This window comes from Vicugna pacos, chromosome 2, assembly GCF_048564905.1.
Source record: "Vicugna pacos chromosome 2, VicPac4, whole genome shotgun sequence".
NCBI lineage: Eukaryota > Metazoa > Chordata > Mammalia > Artiodactyla > Camelidae > Vicugna > Vicugna pacos.
In genome coordinates this window covers 45,509,577-45,531,809 of record NC_132988.1, presented here as the reverse complement: position 1 = coordinate 45,531,809, position 22,233 = coordinate 45,509,577, and the positions used below count along the sequence as shown (strand labels likewise).

The window sequence follows — 22,233 nt, the reverse complement described above, 5'->3', positions numbered from 1 at the left end:
TAGTAATTCTAACTCCATGAGCAACTAGGGGCAGGGCCTGTGCTCAGAGGGGCCCGCAATTAATAGCTGTTAAGCTGAATTAAACATCAACGCCATCTGAGGTCCTTTTCTGATCCCTTGTTCGGTCACCTATGTGAAGGGCTGATCCTCTTTCCACCGGGAGGAAAGCTTGCCTCTCAGCGTTAGTTTGGAAGACTTCTGATACCACAAAACCACAAAGATGAAATTTTGAAGAACCTGGGGAGCCTGAATGAAGATCAGGAAAGGTTCACAGAGGAGGGGGAGCAGCTGAGTAAGGTCCTGGTGTGGGTGGAAGGAGGAAGGGAGGCCACATATGCCAAATAAAGAACCAGAGGTGGGAGGTGTTACTGGTCCCGTTTTACAGATGAGGAACATGAAGATTAAAAAGCTCAAGCAGATCGTCCCGGCAAACAGCTGGTTTCTATTTGGTACCCACAATCTCTGCAGGCTCCTCTGGGAAGGTCTGTTCAAATTTCAGCATCAGAATTAGTTCTAAAAGCTTAAGTGGTCGTCTGGTTCAAGTCAAGAACCAAGTGACCCGCGGGCTAGTGCTCTCCTCCTTAGAAACACCGCGCAGATCTATCCTGTTCTGAGGCCCAGGAAACGGCTTTCTGAGCACCGGGGCAGCGCATGCAGCAGCCCCAGTCTGCTTGGGGGACGGCAAATAATTTTGTTTGCACTGCGAACAGGACTCCTAGGGCCTGGCTGGAGGCAGGAGAGGGCAGAGGCAGACCCACACTAACGTGTCTGCACTTTGTCCTGCAGACAGAGGGAAGCACTGACCAGCTCTAAGTCGGGAAGTGACACAATCAGTTTGTGTTTCAGCAAATCCCTCAGGGAGTGACACAGAGGATGAACTGGCAGAAAGGAAGTCTGGAGGCAGGACAATTATCCAAAGGGATTACAATAATCCAGATGGAAAGTTTGAGCACCTGAGCTGGGGCTGTGACACCAATGAGGGTGAGTGGAAAAGATTTCAGACAGACCCAAAAGCTAGAGCTGACAGCACTGGGATGCGGGCTCCTAGAGAGAACAGAACCAAAGGGAGCAGCACCTCTGAGAGGAACTGTCCCCGGGAGAAGGTGTACACACGTGGGTTCCAAGCTGAGCAAAGACTGCAGCAATTTACAAAGCCAGGTTCCCAGCAGCATTGGTGGTCAAAAGTAAAATAACTACAATAAAAAGAAATGAAATAAATACTACCTACAAAGATGAGAGTGAGATCTAACCATGGTTACCAGTAAAGACCTTTACAGCAGAATACAGTCAGTCAATTAAGTCCCCATGCCATATTTTTAAATAATAGAAAAAATTAAGCATCTCTGTTTTTCTTATTACTTTTAAGTCTCTATTTATCATCTCAATTGAGAAGTCTCTACAGAGTAAAAGCTTCTGAGTCCTGGGCTAGTCTGGGCCTGAGCTCCTCAAACGCAGCCCCAGGTCTGTGGAGTAAGATAGTGTTTTGCTGGTTTTTGTTGCCTGTCTGGTTTTTAGCAGGCAGATTTGCCACTGGTCAGTAAGGAATGGCTGACAAGTTAGGGGAATGGGAATGGAGAAAGATTAAAGGGGCAAAAGAGGGGAGAAGAGAGATACGCATACTATGTTACAGATACATAGCCGGTATAAAAACCATCAGATGTTTGAAAGCGCTGATTGGATTTTGGTGGAGTTTCCTCTTTAAAGGAGCAATGCTGAATGGCATCAGTATGAGCAAGAAGATTCACAAGCAAGTGCCTCTGTTTATAACTAACGTCAGCAGTAGGACCAGAGAGTCGTTCTTACCATGTTTCAGATGTAGGCAGCTGTCATTCTTGGACCTGTACCTGCAGAAAATTGTGTCTTTAACAAATTTTTACTGAAGCGGTTTTTGTACATTCCAAACACGTAGTAGCTACAACATCACGTGGACTTGTTTGCTTTACTTTTTATGGTTCTTATACCAGCCATTTTTATTTGTGCAGTACAAGTGGAGGCCTTATTTTTAATGCAAGAAAACGGGGAAATAAATAGGACCTCATGGTTTGATGCCTTGAATTAATGTACAGGAAAGATAAACCCTATCATGTTTTACATTTTTAAATAACCCCAAATCGCAGAAACAATTCTCAAGGGGACACAAAGTAGTATATTACAGAATCATCATAAGAAACTGTATTGTAAGCAGTTATGCAGAGAGAGGAACAGAAGTGTTAAAGCAAAGAGAACAAAACCAAAAAACAACCACAGCTAACAACCGGGATTCCAGGTCACAGGGTCTGGGAAAGGAGTTTTCAGATGTACCTTCACATAGTCACATTTAAAAGAAAGGTCTTTCCAACATTTTTAAAGAATTTAGGAAGAAAAGCAGAGTTAAAGAATCACACGTTACAGCTGAAGAATAAAGCACTGTGTAGAAAGGTGTCGACTACTTTAAAAGGTGTTTGTCAGAAGCATGAGAATTGGCTGGAAAGTCACATGGTGCCTACCTGATGTAGATTCCTGCAGTTTCTCTCTCTTCCTCTTCTTTTTCTTACCCTGCAAGAAGACAGGCACATCGCCATGTTAGAGACTGTACTGTGAATGGGATACAAAGGACAGGCAGGTGGTCAACCAAGAGGTCAAGTTGCCTCATTATCTCCCCACCTGTACCTAGAAGCAGAGAGCAAAAGAGCGAGCGAGAATTCTTCTCTGTGACCCTTGTCTCTACCACTTCATATTTAACATGGTTAGTGCGGACGCTAGCAGTGGTCTCATACACACATTAGATTAATGATGTCCTAGGGCTGTGGCCACAGAACCCCCTTCAAGGAAAGCCCACTTAAGCAGGCATTCCTTTTATTTCTAACCACCACACTTAGAGCCCACCTCTGGTAGTGTTCATGATAAATCTCCCTTCCTGTGGATTCCACCATCTAATTAAAAGTCCATGATGTTAACTGAGGACCCTTGGCCCCCAGGGCATAGGCATGATAACAAAGGGCAGCAGTAGAAATGTTCAGGCAGAACCTGAGAAAACTCAAAAAGATAATTTTGAAGACATTTCTGGCAGTTAAGAATCTTGTTCCTAAAACAGACACAATAACATGAATGTGCCTCATTTCAAAATCATCTTAATCACAATTTTACAATGTTTGGTCCCATCTATAAAGGTTTCATTTTCTAGGTTTTTTAAAATAATTATTTTTCCCTAAAAAGTAATTGTAATAGGGCCTAGACACAGTATATATTTGATTTATATGAATAGTAAATGACCAACCTGGATTAGGATGGTTGTTTCAAATAAGTGTAACAGAACACATATCACATCCAATATCTCTATCTTATGTCTGCAGTGATAACCACATTAACAAGTAACAAAAAATAAAACCGTAAGATTATATTGAGTATACTGTGGGAATATATTTAAGTATATATTTTCAGCACCTCGAAATATTTTTTCTTCATGCCACATGACCGGACCATTGAGGCTTTATGTCTTTGGCAAGTTGACTGAAACTGTTCTCACAAACACTAAGGCAAACAGCAGATACTAGTGACCTTGGGAAGCAGCATGTCAAAAATATGGAGTGGTCTTCAAGAGTATTAAGGCCTGCCAGGAGGAGGGCAGCGGACAGAGGGAGAGCACGCTTCTCACGGGCACTGCTGTCTTCCTTTCAAATACAGTGACTGTGCTTTTCAGAAGGTGCAATAAGGTTCCATGTGTCTAGAACCTTCATCCTCATTTTCTCCTCCTAGCTATGTGCCCTTCAAGACTCATCTCAAGTGTCATTTGCTCCAGGAGCCTTCTCTGCGTCACCCCGCCGCACCCCCAGGCAGAGCTCATCACTGTAACCTAGCTCCTCACAGGCACCATGACGGGCTGCGTCCCGGGGCCCCTCTCCACATGGCTGTCAGCTCACACGCGCACCGCCTGCGTCTCAGCACGTCTCTGCCACCCAGACGTGCCTGAGGCACGCGACTGGCCGGAGGTGTCCGGCTGATGCTGCCTTTATGAGGGGCTATATTCTAGATAAAAACCAGTGCTTCAAGACAACTTACATTTAAGGTAGACAAAAGGACCCGAGGAGTCTGGATATGTCAGCTTACACAGAAACAAAATTCATGTGTGGTAAACATGCACAAAATTTTCATTAAATTTATATATAGTCCAGGGGTTTTCAGCACTACATTTAAAAGCTCTAAGGGTGGTGGTGGGGGAGTATAGCTCAGTGGTAGAGTGTGTGCTTAGCATGCATGAGGTCGTAAGTTCAATCCCCAGCACCTCCATTTAAAAAATAAACCTAATTACCCTCCCCAAAACAAAAACAAAAAACTAAATAAGAGCTCTAAGTAGTTGGCTGATCTCACCTGAGAAAATACATGCACTGTTGATTTATGAAAACTTCTGTTATGAAAAATGAAAGTTATAAAAACAAATTGAAGTTATAAAATCTATGATGCCATAGAATAGGGCATTTTCATATTAAACCATTGAGATACATATTTAATATGCTCTCAGTGAGCATATGAGGATAGCATCCTGACAAATAAATGCTAGTATCTCATTTACAAGATACAGAGCATGTACCTTGTTTGGACTCTATTCCTGTACCCTTATTTTAAAAACACACTAATATCTTTAGTTAAAGTGCTACCATTTGATTGACTTTTGTTAGCCTTAGTAATTAAGAGGCTTATTTTGATTATTATCAAAACTGTATGTAACAAAGCTGGATTTCCCCTTCATTCAAAGGGATCCTAAAATCAAGTTATGCAATTTCCTTTAAAAGTTTTAAAAAGGAAAAATCTTTAAGGATAAAGTCACATTACACTGGTTTTCTTTAAAACTACTTTCTTCCCATCTCTCCACGTGGAGAAAAGGGGAAAGAATGAGAGAGAGATAGAGAGAGGTGTTTATCTCTTTTTAAAAGTAAAGCTCACTCCTTTCCTTAAGGATCAGAAATAGAAACTTCAGCATGCAATGCTCAGTCTATGCAGATTCACAGCACAGCAAAGCTCTCCCAGACATCAAAGAAGGAAGCCATTCTGCCTTAGCAGACAACACCGACCAGGTCCAACAGACCCAGGACAGGGTATGAGGAGGCCACTTCTGAAACCCTTCAGGTAGGGGACTGACTGATCTTCCCACTTAAAGGGCACCGCAGAGGCTCTATCCACATAATGCTAATTACTGCCCAGAGAACAGAAGCCCAGTTCAGGGAGAAAACTCAACTAAAGCAGTGTTCCTAAGAAGGCCGTGGAAGACTGAGCTGGTCTGCCTGGAGGAGGGAACGTGCACAGACTGTGAAGTCAGGGGGCCTGGGTGTCACCTGCAGTTTAGCCACTACATGGCCCTGGACAAATTACTCAATCTCTGGGCCCTTCCATTTCCCTCATCTGTAAAATGTAATGCTACTTATGCCACTGGTTTATTATAAGGATTAGAAAATAACAGCATTTAAGACAGTTCTTGACAATCGGCATATGGTAGTTATTAAGTAACCAAAACAACAATCCAGGAGAGCTGACGAACCTGCTGCTCACAAGTGACAAACAAACAGCAGGACCCTTACTTCCACATCACAATTGTACATCCAGCGTTTAAGCTCCAAATCCTGACTAGTAGTGACTCAGAGCACGTTACAGGAAACGAATGTATTCCAAAAGTCTAGGTGCCTCGTTACACGGGATGTATGATCTCGCACATGCAGCCCCGTGGACCCTGTACAGCAAGGGCCACACACTAACTGACTTATTGACTTATGACTTCACCTCGTCCTCTTTAAAAGGGACAATTCCATTTCACATGAAGACTGTCCTGGCTGGCACTCTGAATGCTAGTCTCACAAGGAACATGAAAATGATCTTAAGTTATTAAAATTAACAGCCTAAATAATCAAAATCACTCCTCTCTATACAATATGATAAAACTAATATCATTTATATTTTTTCTCAGAAAGTGTTTGCTATATCAAGACTACATGAGTAAGATGTTCAGTAATATAAATGATGTGGGTTTTTTTGCCAATAAAATCAGTACAACTTAAAAAATATGATAATACCTACTCCAACCGAACAAAATATGTAATAGACATCAGGGTGCATTAATATGAAACAAACTTTTTTTATCTAGTTCTGAGTAGTCTACGGCAAAACGGTCATTTAAATACATTGTAGAAGAACTGTAAAATAATATAATCATTTTGGAAAGTAATTTGATGGTATGTATCAAGAACCTTTAAAATATTTATCTCCTTTACTCAACAATCACCAGTTGAATCTATCCTACGAAAATAAGTCCTAGATACAGAAAAAACTGTTATGCAGTTAGTTCATTGCAGGATTATTTCTGATTATAAAAAAAATAGGAAGCAAATGTCTAAAAGCAGGAAAAAAATAAGTAAATTGTGACATTCACCAAATGAAATATTGTATAGAATATTTATATATTTGAATATTTGTATAGAATATTTGTATTGTATAGAAATACTGTATAGAATTGTATTGTTAACACTGATGTATAGAAACACTATGTCACAACAGAAAAATGCATATTATATGAGCAAGCAGCACAACACAAAAGTGTGTATACACTCACCCACCAACTCACCTACTTATATCCAAGTGAAAAATAAAAACATATGCATAGAAAAAATACTGAAAGGTAGTGTAACTAGTTATTACTATGCTGCCTTCACATGATAAGATTATGGGCTTTTAAAAAGACCTTTTTTTACCAACACTTTAATATAAAGTATTTACGGGGGGATTAAAAAATTTTACTTAAAAAATTCAGTAGCACTTACAGCCAATAAAAAAAATTATGACAGCTCAAAGCTTTCAAGATTCAATAGATCCATGAAATCTTTATTATAAAGTTCATTAACTTTCAAAAATAGGAAACAGCGCCAGCATTAGATATACCCTACAACACACTTCCTTGAAAAGAGCAAGAAAGAGCACGAGTGAGGGGACAGCGGCTGGTGGGCGGGAGGCACTTACGTAGTTGTCTCTGGCCGACCAGCCTGGGTAGAGCTGCATGTGGAGCTGTCTCTCCTTCCGTGCTAATTCATAATATTTAGCCTGTTCTTCACGGGAGAGGGCATGCCACTGAAACAGAGAGGGGAAGAGGGAAAATCAAGTAAAAGCAAAGTAGCAACAGTATTACATAGTCCATATTTTAAACACTGAAGAATAGAAATATTAAGCATATAAACTTTGATTTATTTTTAAATGGCAGAACCACGTGTTGCCGAAATCCAGCTGGAGTCTGGTGGCTGGAGTGAGACTCAAACTTTGGTTTCTCTATCCTGTTCTCATGTTACATGAAACCTGTAGTGTGAAATGGCCTGTCACTCACCCCTTCTCTTCTCCAATACAAATGGAAGAGAATGTTCACTGGTGAGACTCAACACCCAACGTGGCCCTTTTTCATGGATTATAGCATAGGCTAACACCGGAGCCCAAGCATCATTTATTTATGCAAATAAGCTCATGTCCAAAGATTTCTTCCACACGGATACATCCTGGTCCTCTCTGTCATATGAATAGTCTGAAACCTTCATCACATGATGCTGTCTATAGCAGCAGAAGTCAGTCTGCCTCAGTCTCTTCACCCTCCCCTCACACTTATTTAAACACTCATTGTTCAAAGGGAAGAACACTCATAACATTGTACAATCACTCATGCACAGTTTATGGCTATGTTTTTAGCTTCCTTCTGATTGAAAGCAAGGAGCAGGATCTAAGTTAATTTTGCTATCTAGAATTTGAGACTTGCAGGTCTAATTTGAAGAATGGAGCAGCTGACTCCCTGCAAACTTTCCATTTCCCTTTACGTGACTGATGTATATCTTACAGAGCAAAACAGCTCATGTAGGCAAGGCACCATCTGGGATCTTCCGCAGCCTGTAATTTGCACTTTGTGTGTTTGCACACAACTTGCCCCACGTCCTCAATGGGCAGTTTTCAAGTACGTCCCCTACTTCCCTTCTCTCTGTCGTCAGAACCCCCCAGAACTGGCTGCACCGTGGGGGACCCGCCGGCCAGAGGTGACAGCACAGAGGCAATGGCTGCAGGAGGAGTGGACCTGAGCCCACACCACGCACACCTGCGTGCGTGTACACACACGCACACACACACGCACGCATGCTCTAGGTCAGCGTGGCTCCCACTCCAGCTCTCCCAGCCCTGGGGCGTGTTGCTGCCCATTTCTCTTCTTTCCCATTAAAAGCTGAGTGATTCTTTCTCATGTCTACCCTCCATGTTGATTTTAATTTTGTTCTTGTTTTCAAAAATGATAAAACCAAAAGAAAAGAAAGGTGTAGTTGGATTGGGGGAAGGAAGGAGCAGGAAAGGAGACAGGCTGATGAGAAAGACAGGCTGCCCTGGCGGAGGCTCCGTCTGTGTCCTCCTCAGCCTGGACGCGGCCTGTAGGGCGTGGCCTCAAGGAGACAACACCTGCTGCTCTTGTCTGTTAAGAGAACCAGAACCTGGTCTTGAGAAGAGCAGACAGCGCCCTGGGCTGCACCCACACCCCCAAAAACTCCGGACGCGGTGGGGGCGCAGCCCATTTCCTTCAGAAAGCTCCGTGGAAGCCAGGGCCTCTGTGTCGGGTAGGGTAAATGATTTCATTTCTAATTGCTTTAGAAGTGCAGACTGTAAAGTTAAGAGCCTAAAGCAAATCAGGTAATGTGCTTTTCTTAAAAAAAAAAAAAAAAGTTGAGGGAGGTGAGGTAGCAAGGAAAAAAATCTCTGAAAAAGTAACCTGAGTTACTGAGACACAGTTCTTTGTATCAGCAGAGTAATCACAGTTAAGTCGTACCTTAGAAGCCACTCCTGGGGAGCAGTGGACGTTTAGGCAGGAAAAGTCACACTGCTTCTGTCAACTGACAGCTTTTCTAAATCTGAGTCCTGGACCTGGTGCTAGGGACCATCGCAGGGAGAAGAAGCCAAAGTGGGCACAGTAGAAAACATCAGCCTACACTTTCTTCTGTTTTTTGAGAAAAGACTGACTATTAACATTTAGACAGTTCTGGTGCTAATGTGATTGGCAAGCAGCAAAGCATTACCAAGAAGGAACAAAAAAGGAGACTAAAGGGAAAAAGATGTGACCTACTTTGTAAATTTATTCATTTGCTAATCTGTCATATTATTGCAAAATATATTTTATATTTATATATAAGTATATTTTTATAATATAAAAATTGAGTAATTTAAAGTACAATTTCATATGATTATGACAGCTTTATAACTTGCTGAGAAAACTGGGAATTGTAAAGAAAACTATCTCCAAAAACACATATGGAGGTTGGGTTTTTTACCCAAACAACCAGTTAAACAAGCAGGAATTTTTCAGTTATAGCAGGAAACAGGTTGACAAGACCTAGCTAACAAAACTAAGCAAAATTCAAGAGGAAAAAAACAGGCCACAGATTAAACTGTTCACTTGCATTTTCAGTTGCTTTTAGTTCCCTGGCATTTTGAATGCACAAACTCTACTCACAATAAAACATCGTTTACCAGAGTAAAAGAATAGGTAACATGACGGCATTAAAGTTTTGCATTGAAAACAAAAATAAAGTCTGATACAAACTAGATGGTCCTTCTTTACAGGAATTTCTGAAACACAATTGACTGAAAATGCTTTTCTATCCTTTCTACTTACTGACAGCAGCAAAATACCCATTTAATTTGAAGACACTTACACAGATCCAAGATGTAAAAATTCTAACAATAAATTTCCAATAAATGGACTTTCTCTAATAGCCTGGAAGGTCTGTCAAGAAAAAGCTTAAAGTACTATTTATACTGTTATTTATAATACAGAGAAGAAAACTTTGATTCACATGCATATGAATGAACATTTCTACGCCAGAGATATAGCAAAGGTGAATAAAAATCAAAAGATAAAATGTTCCAGGATGAATTTCAGTTCCACTATTAAGAAGTCTAATTATCCCAGCGTAAAACTTCATGATTTTAGAGCCAGGAACCTTAAAGAACTAGCAAGGACAGCCCTGCCAGAGGGGAGCTATGAAAGGACAGAAAACCTGGTCTTAATCGAAGACCTCAGAGGCCTATAAGTAGAAACAGGTGTCCACACCAAAGACAGAGACCCCAGATGCGAACCATCCTTGAGGACACATGCTCTGATCTGGGGATTGTTAAGGGAGCCGAGAAAGTAGCAACTGTTGGATACATGCATTAAAAATAGGAAGCATACATCTATATCATATCCTTACTTTTCCTGAGCAGGAAAATAAATCCCACTGGAGGACCAGGGACCTTTAATTCAAAAAAAAAAAAAAAAAAAAGCTAGGAGTTTTACACAAGCTGAAATAAGAACCCTTCTTTTCCTCTGACTTCTTTCAAAGGGTCAGGGGCAATGGTCATCAGCCTTTAAGCTTTTAAGGCAGAGTTCTTCAGAGATGATGGGAATCACTCATCTGCTATGATCTCGCTTGGGAAATCATTGTAATTATTGTTATTAAGTGTTTAAGAATCCACAGGGAGATAGAGTATTGTGCACAGGGCACCAAAAGAGCTATAATCTGCCACCGCACCCTACCCCTGAAACCCTGGTGTCCTGCAGATTGGAAATAGCTGCATTTTTATGCTATCCAACAGGAATCGATAATACAAGAACGCCTCCTTTCCTCCATCTATTCACATGGCCTGGAAAGCTCCTGAATGTTTTCTGTTATAAATGCTGAAGTGTATTAGGTTTGTAACAAACATGATAAAAATTATCATCAACAGCCAAAACATGATCTCTAAGTCTCACAAAGGTTGTTAAGCCCCTCCTCCTGAATATTCATTTGCAAATCATGAATTTAAGAGGTTGCAAAAAACAGATACACAAGGTACTATATTAAGAGGCTACCACACATACATGAAGAGCACTGACAAGGGAAGATGAGGCATTTCTGAAATTATAATGCAGTTACAAGAAAAATGTTACTTGAATTAGAAAAATTCAGTTTTTATCTTCCACCCTTCAGCTACCTAACTAAATAAACCCATCTCAACCCTCAGTACGTACCAGGGAGGACTGACCAGCCTTTGGGCTGGTGGCCGGATAAAGAAATCTAAGAGGGTCTGTCCTAACTGCAGTCCCGTGCCTGGTCCTGGACAGGCGCTCAGAACAAGCTCTCAGCGTTGGTGAAAGAAGCAATAAAAGAAAAAGAGAGGGGCAACCCAGAAAGTTGGCACATGTACACTTTAAGAATCAGAGGGCCCATACAAATTCTTCTCTGGCCCATACAAATTCTTCCATTTACAGCTTCAATGTAGAACGATCTGCTTACAGGGGCAGCCACCTCTGCTTGCCGGGGTCTCCAGAAGCGTGGCTGGCCCCGCAAGGCCTTTCTGTAGCCCCCTGAGTGGGCTAAGTGCTCTCCTGCTTTGGCGTATGCACACACATGCTGCTGCGTGTGGGGGAGTCCACCCACCCTGGCCCACTCACCGCTTCCTCCCCACTCACCTCTCAGCTCTCAGCTCAAGTGCTATTGTCTCAGAGGGGCCCTTTTCAGCCCCCTGTGTTCTCAGATTCTTGCTCTTCACATTCACGGTATTTATCACAATTTAATTGGGTAATTATTTGTCTAATAGCTGTATCCTGTCACAAAACTTCAAGCTCCATGAAGGCAAGGACTACATCTATTTTACTCAGAAAAATTATCTAATGCCTACTACAGAGCCTGGCACATAAATGACACTCAATAAATATTTGTGTAAAGAATGATAACAGGGAAAATAGTTATCATTTCCAGGAAGTTTCCTATGTGCCAGGTACAATCTAAGTTGTTTACAATGCATATATCAGGGGGAGGTATAGCTCAGTGGTAGAGTGAGTGCTTAGCATGCAGGAGGTCCTGGGTTCCATCCCCAGTACCTCTGTTATAAAGTAACCCTAATTACCTCCCCCCGCCCACCAAAAAAATAAACTTACAATGCATTAAATCATTTACTTCTGAAGGTTATCATGTTACTTCCTTGTTACTTCCCCAAGTAGCTGGTGACTATACAAATGCATTCTATGACCACCTGATAGGTGAGTGCCTTGGGGTAGATTTTAATGAAGCAGTTCCACGTTACCATGATTATTTACACAGCATCCCACTACTTACCCTTCTGCCTAGAATCTGGTTGATAGCTGCACTTTCCTTTAGAGTACACTCCGCTACGACATTCGCTCTCATTTCTTTCATGTATAACATAAAAGCATTCAGAGGCTTCTTAATGTGAGGTCTTTTTGGCTCCTGCTCCTTCCTCTGTTCATGCTGAGGCTTCCTACAATGTAGGGGTGGGGGGGTGGGGAAGGGGTAGAGGAACAGGGAAGAGATGGGAGCAGATAAGCAGAGCACCTGTTTATGTCCGAGTCCCACTCAGGCTGGGACCGCCCTGGGCTCTGCAAGCCCCAGAACAGCATCAACTTTGAAGAGTGAGCCACCAACTCTGTGTGAATAAGAAAGTTCACCTCTAGCTACTGAAGTGTTTAACACAACATGGACACGGCTTTGTGTAGATGCTCCATCTAGAGCCCTGAGGCCGAGCTCCCTGGTCACAGCGGGAAAAGCTGAACGCATAGTGCAGGTGGTCCATCTTCCGCCAGAACTGAGGTTCTTCACTTTTTGGGGTTAGTGGCCCCTCCGAGGGGCTAATGAAACTTTAGACTCTCTCCCCCAAACAAATGCATGCTGGCTTTGCCTGTAATTGTAGGGGTTTTATGACACGTGCTCCCTCCATCCCAACCTCCCATCCCAGGACAAACCCTAGATTAAGAAACTCAATTACCAATCTCTTCAGAGAATGTTGCCCTGCTGTAACAGCCGTAGACAACCCTGACCCGAAAGGAAGTCCTGGGTTTGGTTTGCCCCTTTCCCTTGAATTCTGTGCTTTTGAAACCTTGATGGAGGGTCACTGCAGTTCCAGAAAGAAACACATTAAACCCTCCAAAATCTACTCCACTCCGGGCTCCCCCAACAGTCGGAGCCCAATTAAAACCTGGTAGTAAATGGTTAAAACAGCTCAAGTTGTTCAGTCCCTAAGCTCTGAAGATCACTCCCCTTTGGTGAGGTTCCCTTGATCTTTTAACGCCTGTGCTCCTTCCCAATCTCAGAACCAAAATCAGAGCAGTGGGAAACAAGCTGCTTAACGTCCTCGGGGACAGAGCTTTCAAGGCAGAGCTATACTGCTTTTCATAATCAGGGGAAGATTCAACAACAGGGAATAACTGTGTTGTCTGAATCCTCAGCACCGCAAGGCATACGTAGGTGAAAACAGAGGCACACTTACACGTGCATTAGGTCGCTGTCAGTGTGGGGGTGTTCCTGTTTGACCTGAGGCGTTACAATAGCTGGATGAGGGATGCCAGTTGTGTGGGGACCAGGAGGACCAGGAATCATATGATGAGAAAACCTAAAAGCAGGAAAGACAAGAAAACAAAATGTACTGCTGTAGCAAAAGCTGAATGGAATTCTGAAACAACCCACTAACTGTTACTGGCTGAGAATGAAAACACATCTTCCTACACAGGAGTATTAACTATAAGTGAGAGCAGGCTGATGATTAATTTCTTTCCTTTCTGTATTCATGCGGAAAATATGTATAATTATTCACCATGTAACAGATTTTTTTTTTTCAAGCTAATAGTGGAATCTGGCATTTTTCCTGGGAGGGCTCGAGGCCATAGGATTAAAAAAAAAAAGTCACTTTTCTTGCAAAGCAGTTTTCAGAGAAGAATTTCAGTAAGAGCAATTACTGGAAATATAACACTTTATTAAGATTTAGCTTTTTAAATGATTTTAAAATCTAAAGATACTACACTTAGAAATCTCTGTCTACATTCTTAAGCAAACCATCACATTTCTCATCCTGTTGGCATCTTTCCTAATACCAGGAGAGAATGATTGAGAAAATATGGGGCAGAAGGTTTGTTCAGTCCCCAGTTTAGTAAGGTTGCTTGCCATCAACATCATCCCAAATAATTTTCTACACAGAAAGAAAGAAATGTTTGAGAGATCTAGCTGAATGGAAAATTGATAACAAAATTAAGGGAAATGATTTAATTAAAGGGAAAGATAAAGTTTTGCATCAAGGTAAAAATAACACATGTTAAAATAAAGGCTTTTTCCCAGAGTATGCTTGCAGAGCATTAAAAAAAGTCTTAAAATATCCACCACCACCCAACACAAAGGAGGGAAACTGCCGTGCAAGAAAAATAAAATAAAGACAGTACTTTCAACAAACTCTTTGGATAAATTTAGATATGCTTTAGAACTTTTTGCTTTTCAAACTGTTTTAAAGTAAACATTTAATTCAACAAAAACAACATTCTCAGGTCTTTCATCACAGCCTGTACAATTAATTCCTTCATCTAGGAAGGAAAGAAGGGACTCTGATTAGATTTGTAATACCTCAGAAAGAAATTTTTAAAAATTAAGGAGGCATGGGAAAAATACAAATATTTGATTAAATAATGATGCTTTGCTAAATGTACCATTTGCAAAAATACAGGATGCTTGTTATTTGCCTGTGGGAAAATCCTGTCATCACATAGTTCTTACAATGTTAAAAAGTATAAAAATATATTTTGAGGGGAAGGATATTAATTTCATACCCTCCCAACCAGCTAGATTTATAATTTACTGAAAGAAAATAATGTTTTTTTAACAAGCTGAAATTCACCACAGAAAACTGCGAATTTCATACCTGTGTTAGAAAATAGATTCGCAACCAGTTACTAACCCAACAGTTTGATTTCCAGCGTGATAATGCTAGCTCCCTTGAAAAAGCCACATGGAACACACAGATGATACACCGCAAGTGTGTGTGCACATCAAGCACAGGGCACAGAAGCCATCCTTTCCAGAGGCAAAAGCATTACACAGAGCAGTGTGGCACAGCAGACCTCACAGAGCTTCGCTTGCACCAGTATGTCCACACAGGGCCTGATTCACACACTAGGACACACACCCGTACGGCCTGACAGCCCAGAAGCACCATTGCTTCTTTCCTGACAGCCTTGGTCTAGGAAGGCTCTAGACTAGCTGGGCATTTTCAAACACTGTCACATGAAACTGATGCAACTTTCCTTGTAGAAAGCAAATTATAGAACTCAGACCAAACCAGCCTTTACCCTCCCCCTGACCCCACCCCCAACATGTTTTGAATCGAACAAGCTCTTCTAATATCGTCCCCTTTGGGGACATTTCCCATCCCACAGTTGGGTAGCAGTGAAACCTTTTTGAGGCACGGTTCCCAGGGTGACCGAGTTCATCTCCCTGACGGGCGTGGCTGGTGCTGTGCTGTCGTTGGCTCCTACCCAGGAATCTCTAGGACGCCTAGTGTGGGAGCCAGGCACACTGCAGACAGATGCGGCTGAGCTGCGCACCCGCCTGGCCCCCTGAACGAGAGGCAAGCAGAGGCGCACGAGAGGCAAGCGCGTTAGAGCATCCTGTCCTGGAGCGCCCGGTTTCCACCTCCACCTACCTGGACATGGAAGTGTCCACTGACAGTGAGGATGGGTAGGGTTGCCTGAATCCTCCCGTGATGGGATATACAGGCTGACCTTGCCTGAGGTCACAGAAGAAAGGAACCCATCAATGACAAAACACGAGTTACCAACCAGCAATAAGAGTGTGATGAGGGGAGGACAGGGAGGAATTCAAACAGAACTTTGGGGAGTGTTACCACTGTAGGGTGAGTGCTTCAGTCACCCAGCTGCTTCCCCTCCTTATCCTCCACCCAATCCAACCATCATCATGGTCCTCCACAGCAGTCGGTGAATTCCCTGTCTTCTACCCCTTCCCCTCTCCCAGCCCTGCGAATGCTTTCAACAAAATAGGCATGTAAACAGGGTTTACTGAATATAAAAGAACCTGAGAATGGTGAAATATTCCTTTCAGGCTAGTGGATTCCTTATCAGAATCTTTGAGAATTTCAGAGAAGGGAAGAAAGAAGGAAATAAAAGTTCATATAAAAATGAATAAATATTTTTAAAGCACTGTGCTTCCCCCCTCCCCCCATATACCCATGCTACAGTCAAGAAATGAAAGCTCAATTAGTTGGAATTATTTTCTCTCCGCTCTGAGAATTCCATCTCTCTTGTTTTTTCCTACATCTCACCCTTTTCATTACAGTCTTTATTTCCAGATGCCACTGATGCAACTCAGCCCTAGATTATTGCCCCTAAGTAACTAAGTTCAGACAGAATAATTGATGTAGGTTTGAAAGTGTTGGCATAATCAATTAAATGCAAACAGAGTTATTGACTGAGAGATGTAATGCTAAAGAGGAGAGAGAAAGCTGGATGTCCACGGCAGGATGAGCCCTTCCACTCTGTGCTGAAGAAGAGATAATGTACGGATGTCAAGGTGGGGAGACTGGGCCTTGACATGGGGGCTGAAGGGACAGAGAGCCGGATAAAGAAAGGAGAGAAGACATCTGCTAAAGTTGAAGCACTGTTTCCTTGGAGTGAGCAGTGGGGAGAGGAGAAGGGATGGAGTGGGAGCAGGGAAAGTTGTGTGTGAACAATGAAATGATAAAATTAGGCTACACTATATCAAACTATTGTTTCTTCACCAAACACATTTTTCCTTTACCTTTATAATAAAAAAAAATTGAAAGCAGTGGTATAGATTTTTTTAGAAATAACAAAATAGAGATCTTTTGGATTCTGAAAAAAAAAAGTCCACTCCTCTGAACTCAAACTGGTGCTTACTTTATTAACATTCAAAAGATACTTTTGTATTTTAAACTTCTCTCTAGTTGTCATTTATCTCACTTACTCATTTATAAGCAAAGATCACTATTCAATATATCTAAGGTTATGTTTCAAAAATATAAATTGTTCATAAAGAACCAGAATAGAAAAACTACACTGAGCACTTTGTACCGGCCCAGCAAATGCCCAAAGCCAGAAATTGAATCCATAAAACTATAAGCTTCAAAGCAAATGCTACACAGTCATTTTCTACACATATTAGCAAACGGATTCAATCCATTTCAAAGTCTGTATGGTTTTTAATCTTCTAAATTGAAATGAAATAAAGTTAGCACCTTGCTTGTGGAAGTTTCTCCAACTCTACAAATGTTATCATTCAGAAAGCTAATTTCCCATGAATGGGAAGTAGAAAAACATGTGTTCGAATTTGTGGCTGAAGGTTGCAAGGAGGATCTTACCAGCCAAGAGGTGGGGTGATCTGTCCAACACCACCCGGAGACAAGGGATAAAAAGTAGGGATCTCAGGAGCTGGAGGATGTCTGGACATGCCTATTAAAAAGAGTAACGAAGAGGTAGAGTTTTCAGATCAATAGGATTTTTGACTTTAAGAGAAAGGCAAGAAAATGCTTTATGTCATTAATACTTAAGGTCTAGAATGAAACAGTATTTTTCAGATCCATTTAACAGAAGTCACTTTGTTAGCTTTTCTCAAGATTTCAGCATCTGAGAAAACAGGTCTTAAGGTAGTATATGTATCTTGAAGACCTCTTTAAAGAGTAAGTATGCTGCTAGCAAAACAAGCATCAAAATAAGACTTTAAAATTATTTAGTTTGCTCTCATTATTTCACTTTGGTTAGGAAAATAGTAGACAATTGCTTTTGTGTAGAATGGAAATGACAGCCCTTCATAAGCAGAAGGCCTGCCATGGTGTTCAAGGATTAGGTAAATTGCTACTTTCAGATTTTCATTGGCTCCCTTATGGACACATAGATTTGGGAAATGTGATACCTCAGAGGATCAAAGATTAATTAGGAATCATCTTCAGCCCCGTAATGGTCACACTTGATATGATTCATTTGGTCTCTGCCACTGCAGCTCCAGCTAAGCTCTTCATCAAGTTGAGTCCTCTGGGCTCCAAGGTCAATCTGTTCTGGATTAGTTGTATTCCACGGAAAATGAGAGCGCCACCAAACTGTTTCCTGTGCTCACACTCCCTGGAGCACACTGCCCTATAACTGTAAAAACCACCTAAAGATTATACCTAATCCTAGTCCCAAATGACATCTCTTTGTTTATATCTTACCTTGGGTACAGAAGAGAAGGGGTAAGACATACATATAAAAATGCAAAAAATAAAAACTTAGATTTATATTTGGGGGAAAGTGATTCTGAATAGAAAAAAGCCATGTGGGTTTCTTTACACAGATAATCTGGCTTTAAAGACCATTACCAAGTATGAACATATTCCCAGTTTAACGCTCAGAATATGCATTTAGTGGCTGTAATTATATTGGCCAGTATGCAAAATTAGGTCAGTACATGGAAGATGCTCTTTAAGTATTCTGATTTTTTACTATTTAAAATGCCTATGAATTTCATTTGGATCTTAAAAGATATTGAAGGCCCTGAGCATATGGGAATGGCTTAAGAAGTATTGCCTTTTAAGTTGATGTTAATTTGACTTTGAAGTTAGGACAAACTATTTCTCAACTCTCACAGAAAGTAGGAAAGAGAAAGGTCTTTAATCTCTTAATAGAGAGTTTACATGAGATCATCTCAGGTTTTGCTGTTTTTTAAAAGAACAGTCTAAAATCTCCTTTTTTAAAGCTAGATATACTACTTCTTTGGGCACAGTGGACCCCAAATTTCATACCTAGGATTTGTTCTTGGGTCTGAGGAGGTTCAGGCAGCAGGGTTGCCTAGAGTGGTGATTCTTAACATACCAGAATCACAGGGAAGTTTCTCCAACTTGTTGCCTCCCTCAGCCTGAGATCTGGATACCTCCCCAAACCTCAGAGTCTGCCAGGGGGCTACTCCGTTTTGGAAACAAAAACCAGACCAACTCAAAAGAACTTTGGAAACTTTGAGGAAATCTGAACTTGAAAATTATGCTGAGAGGTCAGAAACTACCTTCTGAATTGTCTACTTTAATTCCTTTGTCAGAGAGGTGACGTGACTCGGCATGTAGAAAATATGGTTTTTCCTGGGCTCTTACACCGGGAACAGAGAAGTAAACTGCTTCCAATCACATGTGTCTAAGCAGATGAGCTTAAAACCTTGCTCTCCATCCTCGTCCATGTTCGAGAACACTGCATTAGGGGTTCTGTGTGAGAGTAATTCAACGGAACAAAAAACACAAACTAGCTGGATTTGGCTTTACTGCTCAAAGGAGAAAGGAGGGAACTGCCACTTACTTGGCATCTGCCACATGCTAGTTGCTATGCTGGGTATTTAATTTGACTGTTCCTATTAAAATTCTAATCATGTTTCAAATACCTCTCTCCCATGGAATATTCTCTAACTTTTACAGCTCTGAGAAATCTTTGTTCTTTGAATCTACAACATTTTATTTTACTTTCAATGTGGTACTTAAGATGTTCTTCATTTTATTTTACAGTTTGCGCGTGATTTCCTCCATGAGCTTGTACACTCCTTGGAAGAAAGGGACTGTTTTCCCAATACGTGTATCAGACTATGGTTATCTCCCAAGGAGGCTCTGAATACACCTCCGAATGACTGAACAGATGAACAAGTAAACAGACCCATTCCCCATGCTGGGTCAACATCATAAACCATTTTAAATGTACGCACAAGGACATGATGTGGCTTAGGTCACTACATGACCAGAAAGTGGATCTGTGTTTTCTAAATAGCTTACTGTTGTTTTAAGATCCTATTTCCAAAGACTCCTAGAAGCCTATGCCTCTCTTCCAACTCCAGTGCTACTGAAAACACATTTCCCACCATTCATTTAACGAGTATTTACTGAACACTTACTATGTGCTAGAGGCTTTATGCAGCATATCCTTAAAGATTTTTAAACTTTTATAAATATAGCTAAAATGATTCTGGACTCAGACGGTATGGATATAGTATACATACTCACTAGCTCTACAGATCCTTGAGGAGGTTATTTAATTATTAATTGTTGTGTAAAATTAGAATAAAAATGAAATAGAGGTTGTTGTGAGGAATAAATACATTCACGTATATAATACAGAAAAGTACTTGGTATATGCAGTGTAAGTGCAATGTGTTTGTTGTTATTTATAAGGATATAAACATATAAACAGGTATGTAAACCTGGTATTTCCTAAAAGCTCTTTCGTTTTAACATTTTTATCAGACACAATGAGTGGAACAAAATGGCTGGTATTAGCTTCCTTTCCTTTTCCTACACCCACAGCCCTGTACCCCACCCCACCTCGTCACACACCGAGAGAAAGGTAGAAATGAATGTGCTTCCTAACAGGACATTAACCTAAAGTTATTTCCTACAAATGAAAATGGGTTCTGTTGACAGTTTATGAGTTTATGTTTACTGGATAATTCAGTCTAGGGTTAGATACATGATACTCTTTTTCTGCTATTTTGGATTATTTTTGGGTAGAGCTAACCAGTCTCCCAGGAACTTTGAAATCAGCAGCTCAGCACCACCATGCTCTAACTAGATGCACTACATGATATAACCCAAAGGCAGGCAGGAGAGAAAAGGAGTAACAGTAAGAGATCTAGTAAGCTTTATACTTATTCTTGGTGATGAATGTGCCTAAATGGAATGATACAAACTCACAATCATGCCAATTAATTCGTCTTAAAACAAGGTCTCATATCCCCTTAGTGTGTTACATGGTGATGGGGTACACAAAGTCCAGGACAAAAAAGTAACTAAAACCAGGATCTTTACATTAAAACAAATATAAACAGTGTATAGAGTAGAATGCAAAAGTCACACAAATTTTCAGGCCAAAATAAAGATTTCAATTTTTAGGCAATTTCTGGTCATACTTGCTAGTCCCCTCTCTAGTTCTGGGGAGTTTATTTAAAAAAAAAAAGTTTGAGAAATAAAAATTAACAATTAGCAAGGTAAAATAAAGTAAGGTAGCAATAAGATATGGAAACAGAGGACAAAGTATAAATGTAACTGATAGCTATCATAAAATTGGCTCTTTTTAAAATTGAACTGTACTAGAATTCTTGAGAGAAAAACTACTGAACCATCATGTATTATTCTTTAAAAACATTTTATAATGTTATTCTTTTAAATAAGTTATTTCAAAGTGCTTAGAACAGGGACTAGAATAGAGTAAGTGCTATGTAATTGTTAGACAAATAAATAGTTTAAATAAAACATGCTGTTGGGTTCTTTTCGCTAATAGCTTGTTTGGGGCATTTATAGCTATCTGAAACTGTCGTCCGCATCCTTATGGTTCCCAGATGTATCTCTCCAGCTCAGACCAGGCTCTGGGACTGTGACTCACATTTAAACTGCCTCCCTCACGTTCCCTTCAGAGATCCCAAAGGCACCTCAAACTCGCCACCACCAAGGCCCTGTTCTTCATCTCCCCTCTCAAACTCAGTCTTCTTCCTGAGACACCTATCTTAGGTTCCCCTTCTCATGATATATCCACAGACCTGTCTTTGATGTTTCCTATTCTTTGGAGGTTTTTGACAAAAGGAAGTAGAGAAGAGGAAGGACTGGAAATGAAGAATAAAACACAGACAAACCTGGAGACATTTGTCTGGGTGATTCCTACCTTCTCTAAGTAAAGGTGCTTGTGCTCCACTCAACACTAACCAAGTCCTCAAATAGATGCCTATTTAACAATGCTGGGAAATGAAGATGATTGTATTTAACCCGAAGTGTTCAGAGTAGCGGAAAAAATACAGCCTCTGAACTCAACTCTTTTTTACACACTAAATTTTGTTGTTCACAATCAATCAAAGATAGGGCTGGACAAAAGGGTGAAGCACTGGAGATGGCACGTTGTAGCCCTGCACATTTTTTGCCTTCACATGATTCTTTAGGATCTTTTGTTTTGAACTTCTACAGGGCCTGCTGAGGTCCAAGTGTGTATGTATGTGGAAAGCGCAGAGGCTATTCTGTAAATAAACTCCTCCTCAAAGTCTCCTCTAAGCAGATGAGACAAGGAGGTTTGGAGAACAGGAGCTTCGTGTGTGACAACCAACTCACACCCATCGGGTTAGAAACTGGGCATTTTGATTTTTCAGACCTCTTATGATGCGTGTTTCTCTGTAAAGGACACGGAAGCAGAACTTGGTAGTAATACAGATATGCAAAAGACGATTCATGTTGCTTTGACTTTAGACAGAGCTGATTTTGTACTTTAATTACATTTATATCTAAGCCGGTGCTGGTAAACAACAAAAAGAAGATAAAACACAATGAGGATATAACTGAAACCGAAAGAAATCACAAAAGACTAAAAAGATAAAAGTTGAAGAAAAAAAAGTCCTACTTTGTCCCTTTTCTAAATTTTTTTTATCATCAACACCTAGTATA

General features: G+C 40.8%; 1 protein-coding gene across 5 annotated transcripts in view; it reads right to left on the bottom strand.

Moving 5' to 3' along the window:
* Nucleotides 1-22,233, bottom strand: part of LEF1 (lymphoid enhancer binding factor 1) — a 108,660-nt gene that overhangs the window by 12,657 nt on the left and 73,770 nt on the right. For 2 of the 5 annotated variants that reach the window (XM_072939102.1, XM_072939107.1), the window contains exons 5-11: nucleotides 17,167-17,257; nucleotides 15,475-15,558; nucleotides 13,279-13,401; nucleotides 12,111-12,273; nucleotides 6,982-7,089; nucleotides 2,487-2,535; nucleotides 1,804-1,844 (exon numbers count right to left, since the gene is read on the bottom strand). In XM_072939102.1, the coding sequence (XP_072795203.1) occupies nucleotides 1,810-1,844; nucleotides 2,487-2,535; nucleotides 6,982-7,089; nucleotides 12,111-12,273; nucleotides 13,279-13,401; nucleotides 15,475-15,558; nucleotides 17,167-17,257 (653 nt within the window). In that variant the 3' untranslated portion in view covers nucleotides 1,804-1,809. The remainder of the gene's footprint in view (nucleotides 1-1,803; nucleotides 1,845-2,486; nucleotides 2,536-6,981; nucleotides 7,090-12,110; nucleotides 12,274-13,278; nucleotides 13,402-15,474; nucleotides 15,559-17,166; nucleotides 17,258-22,233) is intronic. The other 3 variants (XM_072939097.1, XM_072939120.1, XM_072939115.1) reach the window with 3 other exon arrangements.